The sequence below is a fragment of the Sylvia atricapilla genome, chromosome 7 (assembly GCF_009819655.1).
Source record: "Sylvia atricapilla isolate bSylAtr1 chromosome 7, bSylAtr1.pri, whole genome shotgun sequence".
NCBI lineage: Eukaryota > Metazoa > Chordata > Aves > Passeriformes > Sylviidae > Sylvia > Sylvia atricapilla.
In genome coordinates this window covers 16,573,650-16,592,549 of record NC_089146.1, presented here as the reverse complement: position 1 = coordinate 16,592,549, position 18,900 = coordinate 16,573,650, and the positions used below count along the sequence as shown (strand labels likewise).

Genomic DNA, 18,900 nt, shown 5'->3' with positions numbered 1-18,900 from the left:
TGGAAAAGGCAGCACAAGTCCGTACAAGGCTCTCCCTCTGCTCAACCCGCTCCCCTCGGCTCCGAGGGCAGCAGCCTTTGGAACAAGATGTTTCTGTAAATGTTTTTGTATGTAAATTTAAATATTTTCCCTCACTATTTCAGGGGTTTATTTTTTCTCTCTCTCTGTCTCTCTCTTTTTTTTTTTTTTTTTTTTTTTTTTTTTGTATTAATTAGCAATTACAAACGAGTTGAATATTAATTGAAAGCTCTGTTTTCTCTAACCCCATAAAAGTTAGTTTGAAGTGTCACCTTTCTTTCCGGTAACTGGGAACTCACATCCATTCCTTGTGTTTATTGCAGACAAAAATATAGCCTTTGAACTGAATGTTCCTTTTCTCTTCCAAGAACCGAAAATCAGAGTCAGCTCTTTCGTAAAAGGCGATTATGAAAAAAAAAAATATTGCCCATCTTCTTAGGGAACACAAAGTTAGAATACAAGTCAGCTAATAAGAGAGGGACTCAATTGGTAGACATAATTCAAACAATAAAAATTAAAGGCAGTGGTCAGCAATATCCTCCAGCGGTGCTTGTGTGGTCCTGTGTGGTCTAGGAGAGAGCAATCATTTAAAGATTTTTTTTCCAGGGCAATGAAATTACTGCAGAATTTCCCTCAATTTCCCATTAAACAGAAAGATGAATTTGATTAGGAGAATGTCAAGAAGGGCAGCGTCTCTGATCTCGCCTTAGAAATAAAACCAAGATTAAAACTGTGATCAAGAGGATAATAACAGGGAAAATTAACCCTACATGCTAACTAGGTTCAAGTTTTTAACCGAGGTAATGAAAGTGGGAAACTCTGGGCATTAAGGCTTCGCTTGAGGCCAGACTCTCACACACCGGGGGAGATCTCCTTGGGAAAGAGGCCGAGGACAGAAACGCCCGGTCCGGGTGGCTGCTCGGCCTCCGGAGTGTCCCGCGGATATGTGGGGACGAGAGCGCGGAGCCCGTGGGTGCTCTGCTCCTTCCCGAGGCTCCCAGCTCCCTGCCAGGCTCCCTGCGGGCAGCACACGGCGCCTTGCCTCCCCTCGGGGGGAAGAACAGTCTCGTGAACAGCACGGTTTAGGAAAGGACACGAGCGATCTCCTGTGAGGATGCTCTCAGACATGACTTTAAGGACTCTGGGGCTGTGGGGAAATGAGAGAGATAACGGAATAAATGGACTCCTGATCGATCAATCAAAAATGTAACAATATGCGTAACTCCCCAAAACAACACAGTAAGGGATCATTTTCTTCTCATGAGAGAAAAATTCCCCACACACAACCTGGGAGATGAGGCTGACTCTCCCCTCCTCTCGCTGCCGCATTCACACCCTCTCTGCTGAAGAGCAGACCCTGGCATTTTCTTTCTTGAAGCCTGTCGATTTTATTTATTTGTTTGTTTATTAAATCTCAGAGGGTTACTCCAGTAATTCTGTGTCGTTGCTGTTGTTACTCTCTGTTTGTTGACGTTTGTTTGATCGTATTTTAAAGACAAAACAGACTCCGAGTTTTCGAAGCGTTCGCCCAGAAGCGCTTCCAAATGAAGATGAAAGGCGAAAGACGTAAAAAGGGGCAGAAGTGCGGACCTAAGAGAATACCAGTCATTAGTGTGCCAAAATACGATCCCGGTAATATCCGATCGATTAAGACTTTATTTGCACGCATATGCAGATGCACATCATGCAGTGGGGGGCAGAAGTAGATACGTGTGCCCTGAACAGTCACATCTCACAGACATCACAAGTTATTTCCAGTTCTCTGTGCTCACTCTTACCGTGGCTATCGTTCTGGCCCGGGTGGTGCTGCCAGCCGGCGGGCACTGCCAGCCGGGGACACGGGGGCTGCACCCGGGGCTGCCCCGTCCTCTCGGCAAATGTTTGTTTTCCTCTCATCTCTCCGCTGGCGCCGCAGCTCTGCCAATCCGCCCCGGCCACTTTTATAGAAGCGGAGACCATGGTTTCCCCTCCCTCTTGCGAGCTCGATATTTTCATATTTCCAGTGTTATCATAAGACTTTTAAAAAGTGGGGGTGAAGAGAAAGAAGAAAAAAAAAAAAAAAAAAAAAAAAAAAAAGAGGGGAGGGGGGGTCTCCGTGGCTCGGTCGCTGGAGGCGGTGCTGAAATTACCGGCTTTGAAGAACCTGTCTGCAAAGTTTCGTCCAATCGTTTCAGGCTTTCCGCTTATTCCCTGTTGTAACTAAATACCGCTGTAAGAACAGCTGAAGTCCTTTGTTGGAAATGTGTGATCGCAGTCTCTACAGATCTGGCTACGTTGGTTCTCTCTTGAATTTGCAATCTCCAGATTCCTTTTATTTTCCTAATTTGCGGGCTAATGGCAGTCAATTGGCGGCTCTGCCCACCATTTCCTACCCCCGGAGCTCGATCCCTTGGACTTGCTCAAGTTCGTGCGCAGCCCAGCCGCAGAGCCACGCGTTCGGCGGCGCGGCGCAGCCTTACCTCCCCGGCTCCGTTCCAATCAACATCAGCTCCAACGGCAACAAGGAGTGCCTGGAAGACAACAATAAATATTACGCCCACGATACGAGCTCCAAACAAGAGGAGAGATGCAGGCAGAGGCAATCTTTTGCAAATGACCCAACTGTTACTCACACAACCAACTTAAAGCCCGTAAAGTACGATCACTCGAGCCTGCAGAGAAGTTTGCATGGCTCGGCTGCTCTTTTTGAAGTGAATTCCTGCAATTCAAGCTTAAAGGAGGACATCAAGAATCCCGTCAACTTGAACCTGACAGTTCAGTCCGCAGCAGTCCAGTCATGCCTCAGACCTTCAGTGCAGGATGGTATGCCTTAAATATCTCTCTTTAGTTAGAAGCGACCTAGCCCTACGTTCTTTTTAAGAGATCTCTGTAATTACTTTGTCACCCTCCCTGAAACCCCTTCGGAACAAAAATCGCTTAATCTAACTCGGAGGTTAGATAGAAATTGTGTTGTCAGATGTGCTTTGCCCAGTTTTCCGACTTAGTTTACCTCTGATATCTTGCAGGTTTGGGGTTTTTTGGTGGCTTGGTTTTTTTGTTTTGGGGTTGGTTTGGGTTGGTTTTTTTTTTTTTTCATATTACTAAATTTACATACCCAGACTTGATCCACTAAATTATCGACATGTTTGTTGTAGGTTTGCCTTGGTGTCCCACCCAGGGGAGATCAAGAAAGAAACGGAAACCATACACGAAACAACAAATTGCTGAATTGGAAAACGAGTTTCTCCTCAATGAGTTTATTAACCGACAGAAGAGGAAAGAACTATCAAACAGACTGAATTTAAGCGATCAGCAAGTTAAAATTTGGTTTCAGAACCGGAGGATGAAAAAGAAAAGAGTAGTAATGCGAGAGCAGGCTCTTTCTATGTACTAGAGCAGAGTCCGCCCGTTCCTGCATGAACTTGTGCCCGGAGTGTTCACCCCTAGATTAGAGCGTACGCGCCAGTGAAACGCGGGGAGTGTGTCTTTTTAACATTTAAACCAAGTCCTTGAAACGCGTAGGATCCCTGCGTAAGTAGGCAACGCTGAGTTCTTAGCCAAGATGAAGAAGACGAGCCGGACCAGCACGGAAACATGTATTATCAGCTTTTTACCTTTCTTTCTCCATTTATATAGATTTTCTCCTGCATCCTTACCCTCTCTTTCCCCGGAGAACAAGCGGTGCTAAACTAAGATCGATTTCTTTTATCTGTATGTAAACACCATTTTGCAGCAAAATAAAGGAATAACGCCTTGTAAAGACGTCAGCTCTGTGAGTCCCGGCCGCTCCCTTCATCTGCTGCCCTGCACGCCAGGGCGAGCCTGCGGCGCCGGCTTGTTTTGTGGTTTGGAGTAACCTGCTCGAGCAGCGATGGGGAAAGTGGTTAGCAAATAAACCTTTTTCTTTAGTCTTTTTTCTTCTTTTTTTCCCCCCCCTTTTCCACCCTCCCCCCGCCAGCCCCCGGAGCCGCAGATCCGACCGCAGCCCTGCGGAGAGCGCACGTGACCCCCGCGCAAGGCCCGCGCGTAACCCGAGCGCGGCTCAGCGCGGCTCCCCGCTCCGCTCCGCCGCCGGCCCGCCCCGACGGCACGGCCGGGAGGGCCCGCTGTGCCCGCCGCGCCGCGGCCAGGGCTGCTCCACCAGCGGCACGGCTGCTCCACGGGCACGGCCCAGAGGTTCCCCTCTCGGGAAAAAGCGGCCCCGTGCCCCTCGCCGGGCTCCGGCCGCCCCCGGGGCAGCGCGGCGTCCCGCGGCGGCGCAGGGCCCGCGGAGTCGGGCGCCGGTGCCTCCCCAGGTGGCCGGGCCGGGCCCTGCCCTTCCAGCGCTCCTGACTTTGGCCTTGTCCAAGCGCTGCCCCCACAGGCGGAAGGCGGCGGGCGGTGCCGGGGCAGAGGCCCAGGCTCGGCGCGGCTGGCGGGGGGCTGGGGCCCGCGGCTCACCCCGAGGTGCTGCGGGCACCGGAGTCGGGACAACGGGGAGGTTTTGGTGGGACTGATCGTTTCAGCACTCAGTCGCCACGGCCGTTTCTGTATAGATTTTTATGAGGGAAAAGTGAGAACCGGCTCGGGGTTTTGCCCAGATAAAAACCTCGGAGGATAACCCAACCAGCGGGGCTGGTAGGCAGTGTCTGAGCCCTTCGATCACTGGTTTGGGACGAGAACGAGATCGATTTTTCCCGCATCTTGATGAGAGGCTTTCTCCGCCGAGAGCTGCCGGCCTCTGCAACACCAGAGCAGTCACACCGGCCAGAACTCCAGGGCCTGAGGAAACTACACATTGCCCTTAGTCTGAGACCTCAGAATATAAATTCCACGGGTTTTTAGGTCCGTATTAAAATGCCTTTTGGCTTCAATTTCCACCTAAGTCTTCGTTTCTCAACGAAGAGCGTTTCCACGCCTCCCAACAATAATAACAATTAAGCGGGCAGAGGCTGCCTCCTTTTCTGGCATGTAAAATAGGCTCAGATATGGTTGTTCGTGTCGTACACAAAAAGCCTAAACAATCACAAGGCACGGCACAAAGCTGCTACCTACTTACACCGGGCTATAGCCTTCCCGAAGGCCATCAACTCATTATTTCATAAAGAATCATATTTTAATCTCCCTGCTACTCACTCCTTTGCTCGCAAGTACTGCTCGAGAGGGCACGGTAGTCCTGATGAATTTGGAGATAAATCCCGGCTTCCCAGGCGGGCAGAGATGTAGCCATTTTCCCGAAATCTTTCCAGAGAGCCCCAAAGGTAACGCTTGGGTGGTGTTTCGGGGGGAGAAGGAAAAGCAGCCCAAAGCATTTGTCGCCACTCTTACCGCCCGCATTGCCCAATGCAGACAAAACCCTACCTCGCTCATGGCGGGGTGGCTGCCAGTAGGAAAGCGGGGACGAAGCCCCGGCGGGTGACAGCTCCCCGGGGGCAAGGGATGCACACCTAGTCATCCACAGCCACAGGAACCACTCCTGGGTCCCTCCAAATCTTTGATACGTTCAGCCTCTGTGCTGGGAGTTGACGCATTGCGGACAATGAGGGTCTCTTCATCCAGTGGCATTTCCTAATTAAAAAAACTAGGAGCAACCCAAATGATGCAAGCCAGGAGAAAAGGAAAAACCAGATAAAGCCCCTTTTCTTACTCTCCCCTGGAATACTGCTACAGTCCATGAGAAATTGACCCCTTAAGCTGTTCTTTCCTACCCTAGTCCTCCCTAGTACAACCCGTCCTTTTATTACGAGGGTGATGTGAAATCCGAAGAGGAACCTCGGGTGAAAATACGTGAAAGGCAATATATTATTTATTAAACGCATCTGATCCACGATGATGGCTTATTGTGAAGCTCCTAGTCTAAATTGCCTACGGAAAGAGAAAAGACAGAGGAGGTAGGATCTGAATTGCGATTTTTGGGAAAGTCTGTGTATTATGTATCTCTGTATGTGCCTGTGTATCTATGGATGCACTCATTTCAGCAGTGCCCGTTGTGTGTAAGTGTGTGCGCACCCTCAGACGTACGTGTTTGTGGGCTCATACTGAGCGCAGACACATGGGCGCTAGAAAATGGTGCACGATTTCACGCGTGCCCGTACTCTAGGTTTCACCCCTTGCTCTGCAGCAGTGGGTGAGGACAGTGGTTCGGGCGTGGGGAGGCACACACGCGTGGCAGAGCTGCAGGCGCGGGGCGCGCCCTGCCTGTGCGGCTCTGCCTGTGCACACCCACCCGAGCTGTCCCCTGGGCACATGTGTGCACAAGCGTGTGCGACACGCCGGCCGGGCGCGTAGGAGATGCACCCGAGTGAGGTGGATGTGCTCCACGCCCTCCGGCTGGATTATTTCGGGTGTCTTGTCAGGTGCCCGCTGTGCCGGCTTTGCGGGTGTATGCGGGGCGGGATGGAGCAGCGGGCACCCGAGGGCTGCGCCCACGCCCGCGTCCCTCTGCAGCATCCCTTTATTTTCTCAAACATAAACATCTTTGCATTTCCACCGCAGCCTAAACGTGATAAAGCCCTTCCAGGAGGCTCTCCAATTCCTCCTCTTTTGATAAGGCTGCAAACGCAACTTGGTTTGTTGGGAATGGCTCTGGATGCCTTTGTGCTTCCTAAAAGAGCATAAATAATTAAAGTTTGGCAGAGAGGAAAAGCTTTCTTGCAGAACTGTAGTGGCAATAAATGAAATGACTCAGAATCTCTTCTCCAGTCGGTTTTTACGAGAGCTGCCAGACAGTGTCTGTTCACGTTCTCCAGATACTAGGGGCGCCATAACAAAGTTAAGGTCAAGTTAGTGTCTTATCTTGGGTGGCACAAAAAATACCGCATCTTCTCCAGCCGGACCGGGTGTATTTTTAAGCCCAAACGTTACGCAAGTCGCCCTAATTTCCACGGAGAGCATTTGGAAATGTCTCTTGGACCTGAATACTTGGTGATTCCAGGCAACGATTGCAGATGTTTCAAGACGCCTAACGGTAAAGTATTCGCCTGACTGTGTACATGATGTGCATTTGTGTTTCGATGCTATTTAATGTGCGAAAGGGAAAAAAAGAAAAAAAGGGGGGAGTGTGGGGGGTGTTATTGTAATGTTCAGAGCTGGGCTGGGACGGACCCCAGGGTGAAAACGCTCTGGCAGGCGGGGACCCCCAGCTCTGCCTTATTCTAGCGGGGTCTCTGCTCTGATATTGGTCTCACAATTTCCAAATCAGATCTTTTCTTAAAGGACTGTTTCCTAAAAGGGCTTTCGTACTAACAAATCGTCGCCATGTCTTTGAACTTGAATTAGTTGAAACCGGTTGGCTCCTGCGCCAAATTTTAATTGATGCTAGGCTTGCTGCATCGAAAAGAAGGTGTAAGATTCTGGCTAAGGCACACTTAGTTGTTTGAACGGTAAAGAAAATGAAGTTCCATAGGTTTCCAGAACCGTCTCTCTTGACGAGATAGGCGATCAGAAATCTTGGGGGGGGCACCGTCCAAACGGAGCCCTGTCTTGCTTTGCTGCAAGGTCCGGGTAATTAGTGGCACAGGAGCCATTTTAACTGCGCAGACATCATTTTTGGGAGGTGGGTTTTTTTGTTGCAGCAGAACCGAGAAGGCTCTAAAGCCGATTAAGGGAGGGAATGGTGGTTCTGTGCTTTGATTTCTAGTGATAACTTGCGACTCGCAAGAGTCTATCTGCTGGGAGCAATGTATGGCGTTTGAGGTGTTTTGCGAGTGAGGCACCAAAGCAAAAAACCGACCAAACAAAAAACCCAACAAAAAACCCCCCCACCAAAAAGCCCCACCCCAACTGTACAAAGAAAAGAGAAAAGGAAAGAAAGAGGCGGCGGTGAGGGTGTGTTAAGAACGAGCTCCATAATATCTGCTTGGCTTTGGTCTCCGTATTTTCAGCAAGGGCTGGCTTGGCTGCGGCACGGAAGCCCCTTGGGCAGCCCTGCAGTGCTGTGGGGAGCCCGGCGGTGCAGGAGGGGCCGTGCCGGTGCCGGTGGCGGCGGCGGGGCGGGGGGCAGGGTGCGGGGCGCAGCCCGAGCTGCGGGGCTCCCGCCCACGGAGCTTCTCCTCGTCGCGTAGCCGGGGGCGAGCAGGAGGCTCCTGTAGCAGCGGAGCCGAGTCCTCGGCGGGCATGGCCGCCTCGAGGAGCCCAGGGGCCTTCTCCCCGCTGGCCCGGAGCGCTGTGGGGCCGGTTCCCCACCTGCCGGGCTCTCCGCTGCCTGTGGGACCTGGAGGCTGCCTTTGTGGAGGTGATGTGGGGCCTGTGGACTTGCCGGAGCCTCCGCCCGGGGATTGCTGGGGTGCCCGGAGGCCGCCGTGCTCGGCCTGGGGAGCTCGCCCAGATATCGGGTTTATTTGGAGAGCGACATGTGGTGGAAGCTAACCTGGCTATGCTGTACGGTGGAGGAAAAACCCATTCCCATAGAGAGCTGGCAAAGGTTTCTGGAATGAGGAATTGGTCGAGTACAGGGCTATTGCTGGCACGTATTCTTTATTCTCCTCTCTTTCAAGCCTTTGTGGGCCTGTTTGTGTTTGTCTGTATAAAATCATATTTCAAGGAAAAAAAAGGAAAATTGGCAAAAATGAGCCCTCGAATGTAGGGCGGGAGCGGGGCTGGCGGCTGCTATGCGTGTCGCCCGTTCCCAAGTCTTGCTTTTCCCTTCCAATGAAAGTGAACATTTTGGTGGGAGTTGGAGGCAGGGGAACAGAGGTCACTTTGTCTGCTGCTCTCCTTCCCAAGGAAACCGTGCTTGGTGGACTTCTTTTCCTGCCATTGCCCTCTGCCTTACAGAGAGCTCGAAAGTATCTCCCTTTCGTAAATCCGGCTGCTCAGAGATGTTCTGTTTGCGTGTTTCTCATTTCAGTTTGGCGCCCTGACACAAGCGCGCAGTGTTTGGGCTTATAAGCGAGGGAAAACGAGGTGATCGAAACTCAGGCTTTGAATTTCGCGACCGGTTTTGATGCCAACTGTGGATTGCAGGAGCCGGGCGGGCTGATCCGGTCGTGCGCTCGAGTGCGTGAATGGGACTTGGCTTTCCTGAGTGAACCATCACCCACCCGCTCATCATCTGCTTGAGCGGCGGCCGGAGAGTATCGCTGCCTCTGAGGAGGAAGCGATCACGTTTCCGAGCCGGGGGTGCCCGTCCGTGAGCCCCCCAACCCTCGCTCCGGGGGCTGCCTTCCCCGAGGGTGGCAGCGCTCCCCCCTCGCTGCCCGGGGAGGCCGGGCGGAGATGCGGGCGGGGGGCTGCGCTCCGTGGGGCTCCGCGCCGGGCTCCGGCGGTGGGCAGGCGCCTGCCCGGGCGGCGCGGCCCCAGGTGATCCGCACCACCTACGTGTGTCTCGCATCGCCTGCTGAAAGGATGAGACTTAACACCGGCTATATTTGTACAAACGGCGCGCTCGCCTCCCCGTGCTGGGAGGGCTCTTTGGAGAGATCTTAGGAGCCTTTCCGAGGGGCTGATATAGATATAAGGACATTTCTACATCGCGTCACGTGACATAATTACCACTAGAATCAATCAAGATGAATTGCACGTCAGCACACGGTGGGGATTTTTTCTTAGTTGATCCTGTCCAAACCCTCTTGTGCAATAGATGGATCTCGTTCAATGCATTGAAGCCTCCTGGTTGCTTGCAATCGCAAAAAGGAAGACATGACTGAGTTTGACGATTGCAGTCACGGCACATCCAATATGTATCTGCCAGGGTGCGCCTATTACGTCTCACCCTCAGATTTCTCGACGAAACCCTCTTTTTTGTCTCAATCGTCGTCCTGTCAAATGACTTTTCCTTATTCTTCTAATTTACCTCATGTTCAACCTGTGCGTGAAGTAGCATTCAGGGAATACGGATTAGAGCGCAGCAAATGGCAGTATAGGGGCAGTTATGCTCCTTATTACTCAGCTGAAGAGGTGATGCATAGAGACTTTCTGCAGCCCGCGAACAGGAGGACGGAAATGTTGTTCAAAACGGACCCTGTCTGCGGCCACCACGGACCGTCTCCCGCCGCCTCCAACTTCTACAGCTCGGTGGGGAGGAACGGCATCCTGCCGCAAGGCTTCGACCAGTTTTACGAGACAGCCCCCGGACCCCCGTACCAGCAGCACTCCGAGAGCGAGGGAGACGCGGAGAAGGGCGACTTGAAAGCCCAGAACAGCACTTGCAGTAAAACACCTTCCAGCCAGGAGAAGAAAGTGACACCAGCAAACAGCGCCGATTCCCCTTCTGGTGAGGCTGTTGCAGAGAAGAGCAACAGTTCAGGTAGGTATCAGTAGTAAATTGGGGGCAAGAGTACAAGGCCAACACTTTGTCAAGCCGCATTTTATGTGCAATTTTATAAGCATCCAAAGGATTTTATATATCCTATAAGATTTCCTTTACCGTTGTAAAGCGTGTTTACGATAGGAAACCAATTTAGGTGGGCTTAAGGTATTCTTGGAAGAGGATATTAATTGTTATTAAATTGTTGATTCGTCGTGGGGAGACGGAGAGATTTCACAGGTAGTGCTCAGAGCTGCCTTCGGCTTAGAGCTTAAGATCTTCGTTTGTTTGGGGCGGGGGTGTGTGTGAGAGGAGTTTGAGAAACTTGGAATTTTTCCAGCCCATTTAAATATCTCTCTGTATTGCTCGAAGAGCTCTCTTTTAAGGAGAAGTTGGAAAATATTAGCTTTTTTTTTGGTAAGTCACCCGGAGATTATAAGCGTCAGGAATATTTTTTTTTAAGTGCTAGAGGGCTGCTTTCCAGGCAATGGGATATTATCAAAGTCTCTGACCAAATCCTAGCTGAGCATGATCATAGCAACAGCGTAAATGAGTTTCTTCTCTCTTGAATTTCAGCAATTCCCCAGCGATCAAGGAAAAAGAGGTGCCCCTATACCAAATATCAGATAAGAGAACTGGAACGGGAATTTTTCTTCAACGTGTACATAAACAAAGAGAAGAGACTGCAGCTGTCCAGAATGCTCAACCTCACTGACCGGCAAGTTAAAATCTGGTTCCAGAATCGAAGGATGAAAGAAAAGAAACTGAACAGAGATCGACTCCAGTATTTCACGGGGAATCCCTTGTTTTGAGTGGAAAAAAAAGAAAAGAAAAAGAAAAAAAAAAAAAAAAAAGAAAAAAAAAGAAAAAAAAAAAAAGGAAAAAAGAAAAAAGAAAAAAATAAAGAAAAAAAAAAAAAAGAAGAAAAAATTAAAAACAAAAAGAAAGCAAGGAAACAGGAAGAAAGAAGAAAAACAAAGAATATATTGGTCTCTCTGACCTACCATCTGAATACAAAAGTTAATTTGTTTACTTGACACATCCACCCTGCGGAAAAGTTTCATTTTCATGTGCAACTTCCCACACTGAATGGCCACTGGAGATTTCTGGGCTTGGCGGAGCAGATTCCTGATAAGGGGAAACTAGGGTAAATCCAACTGTTCACTCTCGAGGGTTTTTCGCCAAAGGTGCTTTTTTTTTTCCCTCTCCCACAGTACCAGCAATGGACCTGCAGTGTGTCTGGTAGTTGTTGCTTACAATTCATTGAGTTCGGGGGGGGCTCTGTTGTTGCTTTTGAGCTAGGATAACACTTTCCTCCCTTTAAGTGAATGCGGTTTATTTAAGAGATGGTAAATGTACGCTCGCTATATACAAAATATATATATATATGTTTCTATTGTCATCCGAAAGCATGGGCCACTGTCTTTTTCATGTGAATAAATGGTTTCTAGTAAAGTTAAGGCTATAACTTCCGTGCACTGTATGGATTTCCATCTCCAAAGAATCCTAGCGTTTTCCGGGCTAGAGCCAAGTTCAGTTAAATAATAACGTGAGGAAGCCTAGTCGGGTTATTTAAAAAGCATTTTAGTTGAGTAATAGTTCAGATGCCTGGCTCTCCCTTTGTAGGTATGCGTACCTTCCCCGTTCGCTGTGAGACAGAGCCAACATGGCTGTCTGCACACCATCACTTCTGATGGTGCTACCATTACTATAAACAACGAAAAAGCCTTTTCGTTTAACTGGTCAGGCTCCAAATAAGCTCAGAGTCCCCAACGTCAATGACTGTTTACTCGTTAGTGAAGAGCAAGGCAGAAAGACCGAGGGCTCCAAGCGAGTCAGACAAGAGGGAGCTATAAACAATTGGCACTAGTTGGGGGAAGGAAAAAAAAAAAAAAAAAAAAAAAAAAAAAAAAGGGAAAAAACCCCTCCAAACCAAAGCCACAAAGCCACCCCCAGCAGTTTAGGGAGCAGAGGGGTGGTTCTCTTCAGTGTGATGGCCGGGCAGGGCGAGCGGGGCGCGGTGCTGGCGGCAGCGGAGCCCAGCGCGCTGTGGCCGCGGCGGGGCCCGCCGGGGGCCGGCACCCGGAGAGATCCGCTCCGCTCCTCGCCGCTTTATCTTGCGTGACCTGGCTGGGCTGTTTACAAAACCTTGAACTGTCTAGACAACACCATAAAACCCGAGGTTCTAAACAGCTTAATTGGGTTATATTATACACCTTCTGGTGGGCGAAAAAGAGATTTCCGCAATGTGCAATAAAGGCGACGAGTGAGAAAAGAATTTGCCTTTTTTGAATAGGACGAGGTGGCTCTCGCTATGCTCGCAGGCAGGGAAGGAAAAACTGCCAACTTAGTCAGGAAAAGAAGGAGAATTCAAAAAATAGAGAAATAGAAGAGGAGGGAGGCATGACTAAAAAAAATTTTTTTTAAAACACTTTAGCAAGAAAAACATAAGTGTATGCCTTTGAACTTCCAAAATGTCAAGGTCATCACCTTTAACCTTTCTGAATAATTAGGCGCCTTAAGGTTCCTCTGTTATTTTCAACCACCACCCACTCTCTCTCTGTCTCACTCTCTCCCTCCCTCGCTCGCTCGCTCTCACACACACGCACAGCCACACACACACTTTTTACCGCATAGCTGGCCATATTAGCAAATGCATCATAACGCAAAGAAAATCCCAGCTGGGTCGAGGTGAGCTCTCGGCGTCGTGCAGTGAGCGTGCCCTGCTCCAGTCCCTGCCAGCTGGAGCACAGGGGGCTCCTCACTTCCCTCTCTCCTCCGCGCCCTGGGAATTCAACCCCCCAAAATTTTTCCTTTTTCTTTTTTTTTTTTTTTCTTGCCTTTTTTTTTTTTTTCCCCTTAAGCTCGTAAGAAAAAGAGGGGTTTGCTTACAGAAAATTAGCAATTTTTAAAAAAGGTAGGCGATGTCTAGTAATTTAGGGAGAAAGGCGATATTTCTATGCAGTTTCCCCACAAAGCCCATTAATTACAAACTCGTGAAGTCACGGAGAATTCCTCACGGCATTTTGCCTGACCTTCTAGCAAAATTCTCGCGTGTCTCCCGGTCCTTAATCCACATGACGAGAACGAGTCGGTCGGTTTTCGGTTCCCTGCAGTGCTTTAACAGTCTATCTCAGAGCATTAATACCCCTTCAAAATGCCAAGACAACGCAAAAGCGGGCCGCGGAAACCGAAACACCGTGGCACTAATCTCGCATAAATGCTCAATGATAGCGGTGTTGAGCTTCTATTTAAAAAGAAAGGAATGAACCCACGGCTGAGAGCAAATTGAGCTGAGGAGAAAGAGCCAGAGAGGAGAAAATTCCCGGTGTTTGGCGGGCAGCGGCCACAGGAGGGCGCGCCCAGGCGCTGCAATGCCGCAGCCTCCGGTGCTCCAGCCTCTTTCCCCCCTAATAATAATTCCACTGCTAATAAAATATCTAATATATAAGTAACGATAAGATTTCAGGGCCTTCCAAATGAGAAAATAAAGCATCAAAAAGATTTATTAAACAAATAACCCATAACCGTGACGTGCTGGAGAAATATGCCACTTTAAAAGAATTTTTTTTTTTTGGTCGTAATCTTTTATAATGCATCCGAGCTTTTTAAAAAATCCCATAATTTTAAGAAAGAAAAAAAAAATCAAACCCCAAAGATATTCAGAATTCGTTCCCTAGAAAGAAAATCTATCTACTCCTTTAAGGACAGCTTTAACACGGGTGGAACAAAAGTAATATAAAAAACATGCATTTCTACAATTTATCTTAGATTCTTACTCGAGGATTTTCTTAGACAAACCTCTAGGTACAGAAAACAGAATGTTAAAAACGTATTTTATTTAAAGGCGAGATTAACATTAGCTCCCGAGAGTGCTTATTTTTTAAAAGAAAGACAGAGAGACTAAAGAGAAAAGAAGATATTTTTAATATCCTAACGTCACCTTGCCAAGACATTGCTGAATGAAGTCTCTCTCTTTAAAAGTGCTATGGAGATCTATTAAAATGAAAGTAGAGCTTACAGAATTAAAGTGAATCATATGAATTTCTTGAACGTTCTCCAGTATCCGAGCGGTCTGTTCTGTCTTTCTGAGATTTTCCGTTTTATCTTTTTTTTTCCTTCCAGTGTGCACTTCTGGTCAGAACCTGAGGAAAGAAAGGATTTCGCTGCTTTCTACTGATTTGCAGAATTCATCGAAATCTATTTCATGTTGGCTTAGCCATATTCCGCATTTTTTAAAGCCCAGTCTCTCGTGAGCACATTTGTTGGCACTTTGTCTGCTGGATTGTTGGTTTGTGGTTTTTTTTTCTTTTTGTTTTTTTTTTTTCTTTTCCTTTTTTTTTTTTTTTTTTTTTTTTTTTTTTTAGAAGTTCATTGTTAACACTTTCCTAGAAATAGCCTTTCCGTCGGTAATAAAACGGCATTGTACAACCCAAAATCATTGGGATCCCTGACGCCAGAGGTAGCCCTTGTAGGCAGAGCCGTATCCCGGAGGAAAATGCCCTGGTCTCTTGGTGGACATACACTTTCCTAGGGGAAAATGTTTCCCGAAGTTTTCGTGATTGCTTTTCTTGGCATGAGAGGGTTCCTTGCGAGAGTCCACACCGACCCCGAGCTCATCAGGCTTCGTACGAGGTGCTTTAATCCCTCGCAATTACAGTGAGGCCGAACTCAGGGAATGTGAACGGGTGATGGGAGCCAGGGTGTATAATTTTGGAAAATTGTATCTATTCATCACAACATGAAAATGCCGCTTTTATTTTTTTCTTTTTTTTTTTTCTTTTTTTTTTCTTTTTTTTTCTTTTTTAACTATTGTGTACATGTGATGATTCTGTGCGTGTCTGTAACCTCTTCTATTTTTCCTTTTTACCCCCTTCTCAGTTAAATTCCTCTAGACAGAAAAGATTGTGAGCTATTTCCAAATGTCTTTGGGCTTGTCCTTTACCTAGAACGAAAAGGGCATTTGCTTTTTTTCCGATTAAAACATAAATGCGGCAGGAATCTGCCGAAAGATAAATGTGGAGCACAAATACCGAGGCTGAAGGCTGCACCGGCCACCGATATACACGCTAAAATCTCATCACACTCAGGCACTTTTGTGTCCACAAAAATATGGAAATACAATAGGAGAAGGGCTGGGGTTTAGGGCGAAATTGAGCGTAGGGTCAGTGCTACTGTACGATCCATATGCTCAAAAATATCACCTTTGAAGAAAAGACCAGGGTGCTATTTTGTTTATTTTATAGGCTTTCATATTTGGGAAAGAGCATAATGTCATCAGTATGTCGTGTCTGTTCCCTAACCTCGGTCAAAAAAATCTAGAGAATCTGAGCCCTCAGCCCAGACGCCGACTCTTTCCATGAAAATACGGCACATAGAAATCTGGGCAACGTGACAATTGCTTTATTAAAAGAAGAAAGGGCACAATATCGTAGCCAATTTTTTTTTCTTAAATAAAACTATTCTTCAATGTCCCTGCAATGTAACAGCGTGGCATAAAATATACAGTCCGCGCGTTTAAAGGCACCCTAAATAAAACGGTGAAATCAAGTAAATCAAAGGAAATTTGCTAAAAGCTTCCTGAGCTCCAGCCTATTTTAAAAATGAGGCATTTCTCGCAATACCTTTGCTACTGAAGGCATCTGCAAAATATCTAGCTTCTTTCGTACCCCTCTCCCATCCCCCTCACATAATGAGACACAAACACAGCAAATTGCAACTATGAGAATGCTCGGCACAGCCGAGACAAAAACATAATCATATCACCAGTAATAAGGTTCAGGGAGATAAGGCAGTGAAAATTAAGCCCTGCTGCCACGTCTGGTAACCTCCAGTTTTTAGCCCTGACATTTGCTAGAGGAGAAAACTGTAATGTCCACCTATGCTTTATTACAAACAGTAATTTACATCTGCATGGACCCATTGGTTGGGGCATTTTTTCACCCTCGTTCGGAAAAATATGGGGCTCTGAGAGCAAAACCTTTATATTAATGTAGATTGTATATCTCATTTATTGCACAATATTGATTTATTTATTAATGTTAATTACTTTATTCCATTTTAATATGATTTAAAACAATAGTGACATTAAATGCCCAGAGCCTAAGTCCCCAGTTCCCCAATGGCTCTCGCATGTTTATTCAACTTCTATTTACATCAAACTTAAACTTTCTACTGTTCATTTTCAATAAAAAATTGCTGCCCGTTTTTAAACCCCTCATGATTTACCGTGAGCGAAGGGTCTTATGGAGCCGTTTGCCAGTCCTCAACGCAATATTTAAATTATTATAGCCACAACAGTCATCTGAGTTTCCGTGTAGTGACATGCATGAAATTAATATTTTCAATTACAAAAAATCAAAGAGCCCTCATGTCTAATCAGGAGCCCAGAATTCAGCTCCTCCAGCAGCAGCAGCAGCAGCAACAGCAGCAGCAGCAGCGAGGCCGGCGTGGAAAGCAGCTCAGCATTTGCTTATTGTTTTAACTTTACTGTTGGGCGAAACCCGCCGCAAACCTCTGGGCTGATACTTTCAGCCGGCGATATTTCTGGGACCCCTTTTCTTACAGTGTAAATAAAGATTATGAAAGAACCATTTGATGGGCATAAAATTCCTGATTAGATTTAATAGTCGAAGCCTTAAACTGCGTCAAGAAAAAGAGTATTTTGTTTCTTTAAACTCTGTGGGTTGTCCAGGCTGTTGTTGAAGAGGAGGAAATTGCTAGAAGTCGAGGAAAGGGGAGGAGGGGGGGGGGGAGACGCGGCGCTCGGAGGGAGCGTCGTGGGCTCCTCGGCGGCTTCTTCCCCGGCTCGGGCGAGTCTTAGCCATGGCTCTGATCATGATCTTACGTGGCCACCGCGCCGCAGCGCCCGGCTCAGCCCGCGGCGCCGGCCGAGCGTGCCCGGGGAGGGCAGCGGCTGCGCCAGGCGCAGGGGATGCTGCCGAAAGAGCCCGCGAGCTGCCGAATATTACCAAGGTAATATTTAAACTCTCCGGCAAGCCAGGAGCTGGAGAACTGCAGCTATAAAAAGGCACTGGCTCTTAACCTGACAATGATGTTGTATTTGAACAGCTGCGATAAGGTTTTAAAAGGTCTGTCTCATTGCCACCGCGAAATTTTAAATAGGGTTATTGTTTCCAGCGGTCTAAAGTGGACGGTAAAGTACAAAAGCGTCCAAATGCCAGGAAACGGAGGAAAATTCAAATCCACGCTGGTGGAAAACGCACGTTTGTGAGTGTGCGAAAGACGCATTTGAATTTTTTTAAAATCCTTTCACATGCTGCCTGCTCTTGGTGATCTGAAAGGGTGTTTAGGTGGCAGAAAGGCCCAAAATAAACAGGCGAATGAGTCCCAAACAAAAATTATCAACAAGTTCACTTTGTGTGGGTGAGGGTCCTTGACAACATTAGTCCCAGATAAGAAATACTCCAGTTTGAAAAAAAAAAAAAAAAAAAAAAAAAAAAAGAGACAAGAGAGAGACAGAGGAAAGTAAAATGATAAAGCGTAATAAACAGTTTCTACCGCCACTACTTAAAATGTAGTAGCTGCGGGTGCAAATGCGGGTAAGGAGTGGGAGGAAAAACAATAAAACACGTTTAAAATGTTGGGACGGAAAACTCTGATCTGCTGTGTAGAAAGTTACTGTTGTCTTCTGTCGGTTGCTTTCTTTGCTGTTTGTTTGTTTTATAATACAGATGCATTTGTCCTTCCTAGTTTTTTTTTAAAAAAAAAGTTGCTTAAAGGAGTTAGAGGAGTTGCAGTGAGCATATGAGTTTCTGGATGTTTTTGGATGAGCAATACTACAGAAGGAGAAATTACCTTTTGGGTGCTTTCGGTTTGCAGGGCAAGTGAAAAAAAAACACTTTTTTTTTTTTCCCTTTTTTTTTTTTTTTTTTTTTTTCTCCTCCCCAGGCGGTGGGGAGAGAGCATTGTAAAATAATTTTAGGAATGTAGCTTCCCTATAAAATTCGAGTTATGACAAAAGTCCACCTTTTAATATTTGACGATTTGTGTTAAAACAAAAATTGACCTTCTCGGTTAGCAGCTAGAAAAAAAAATCAATAGTATAATTTTCAATAATTCATAACGCGAACGCCATTATGCTAAATCTTAACTATTAATCTTATCCTTTACAAAGTCTCGATTGATTTGTTAATAAAATATCTTCCCGTGCGCGGCAACAGAGGGTATAACTCTTGAAAAAGCTTCAGAAGCAAGAAAATTACCGAGTAGCCCGAGAATGTAGATGAGGCTTTTATTGATCGCCCCTGATTCTCCTTAATACGCATTAATAAATCCCGCAACCTTTTGTCCCCGCACTCGTCAGCGGCGGCCCTTTCCCGGGAGCCATGGCGGGCGGGCGCGGTCCGGCGCTCCCGCCGCGGCGCTCGGGGGTTCCGCGGGCGCGGAGGTGGCGCGGCGCGGGCCGGGGGGGGCCGTGCCGGGGCCGGTGCCGCAGCGCGGGGCGGCGGGCGCGGTGCGGTGCCGGCGCGGCGGCGCAGGGGGCGCTGTTGACCGCGGCGGGGCGCGGCGGGGCGGCGCGGCGGGGCGCGTCAGCGGCGGGGCGGCGGCGCGCGGGGCGGCGGGCGCTGCCATTGGCCCGCCTGTCATGTGGTCGCGCGGAGGCATCCGCAATTACACGGGAATGTTTTCCTAGAGATGTCAGCCTACAAAGGACA

At 47.9% G+C, this 18,900-nt stretch overlaps 3 protein-coding genes across 3 annotated transcripts in view; 2 read left to right on the top strand and 1 right to left on the bottom strand.

Annotated features, from left to right (window-relative positions):
* The window catches only part of ATP5MC3 (ATP synthase membrane subunit c locus 3), a 356,405-nt gene extending 347,456 nt beyond the window's left edge, over window positions 1-8,949 (bottom strand). Inside the window, exon 1 of the mRNA XM_066322763.1 lies at window positions 8,945-8,949. The gene's annotated coding sequence lies outside the window, so the exon portion shown is untranslated. The remainder of the gene's footprint in view (window positions 1-8,944) is intronic.
* HOXD12 (homeobox D12) lies at window positions 2,259-3,391 on the top strand. The gene is made up of 2 exons (XM_066323313.1): window positions 2,259-2,820; window positions 3,153-3,391. Exons 1-2 carry the CDS (start codon window positions 2,259-2,261, stop codon window positions 3,389-3,391), a joined length of 801 nt encoding a protein of 266 aa, XP_066179410.1.
* A 666-nt stretch (window positions 8,950-9,615) lies between the features above and the next one.
* Window positions 9,616-11,093, top strand: HOXD11 (homeobox D11). The gene is made up of 2 exons (XM_066323312.1): window positions 9,616-10,222; window positions 10,799-11,093. The coding sequence occupies exons 1-2, from the start codon at window positions 9,616-9,618 to the stop codon at window positions 11,032-11,034; spliced, it is 843 nt and encodes a 280-aa protein (XP_066179409.1). The 3' UTR covers window positions 11,035-11,093.
* The last annotated feature ends 7,807 nt before the right edge of the window (window positions 11,094-18,900 follow it).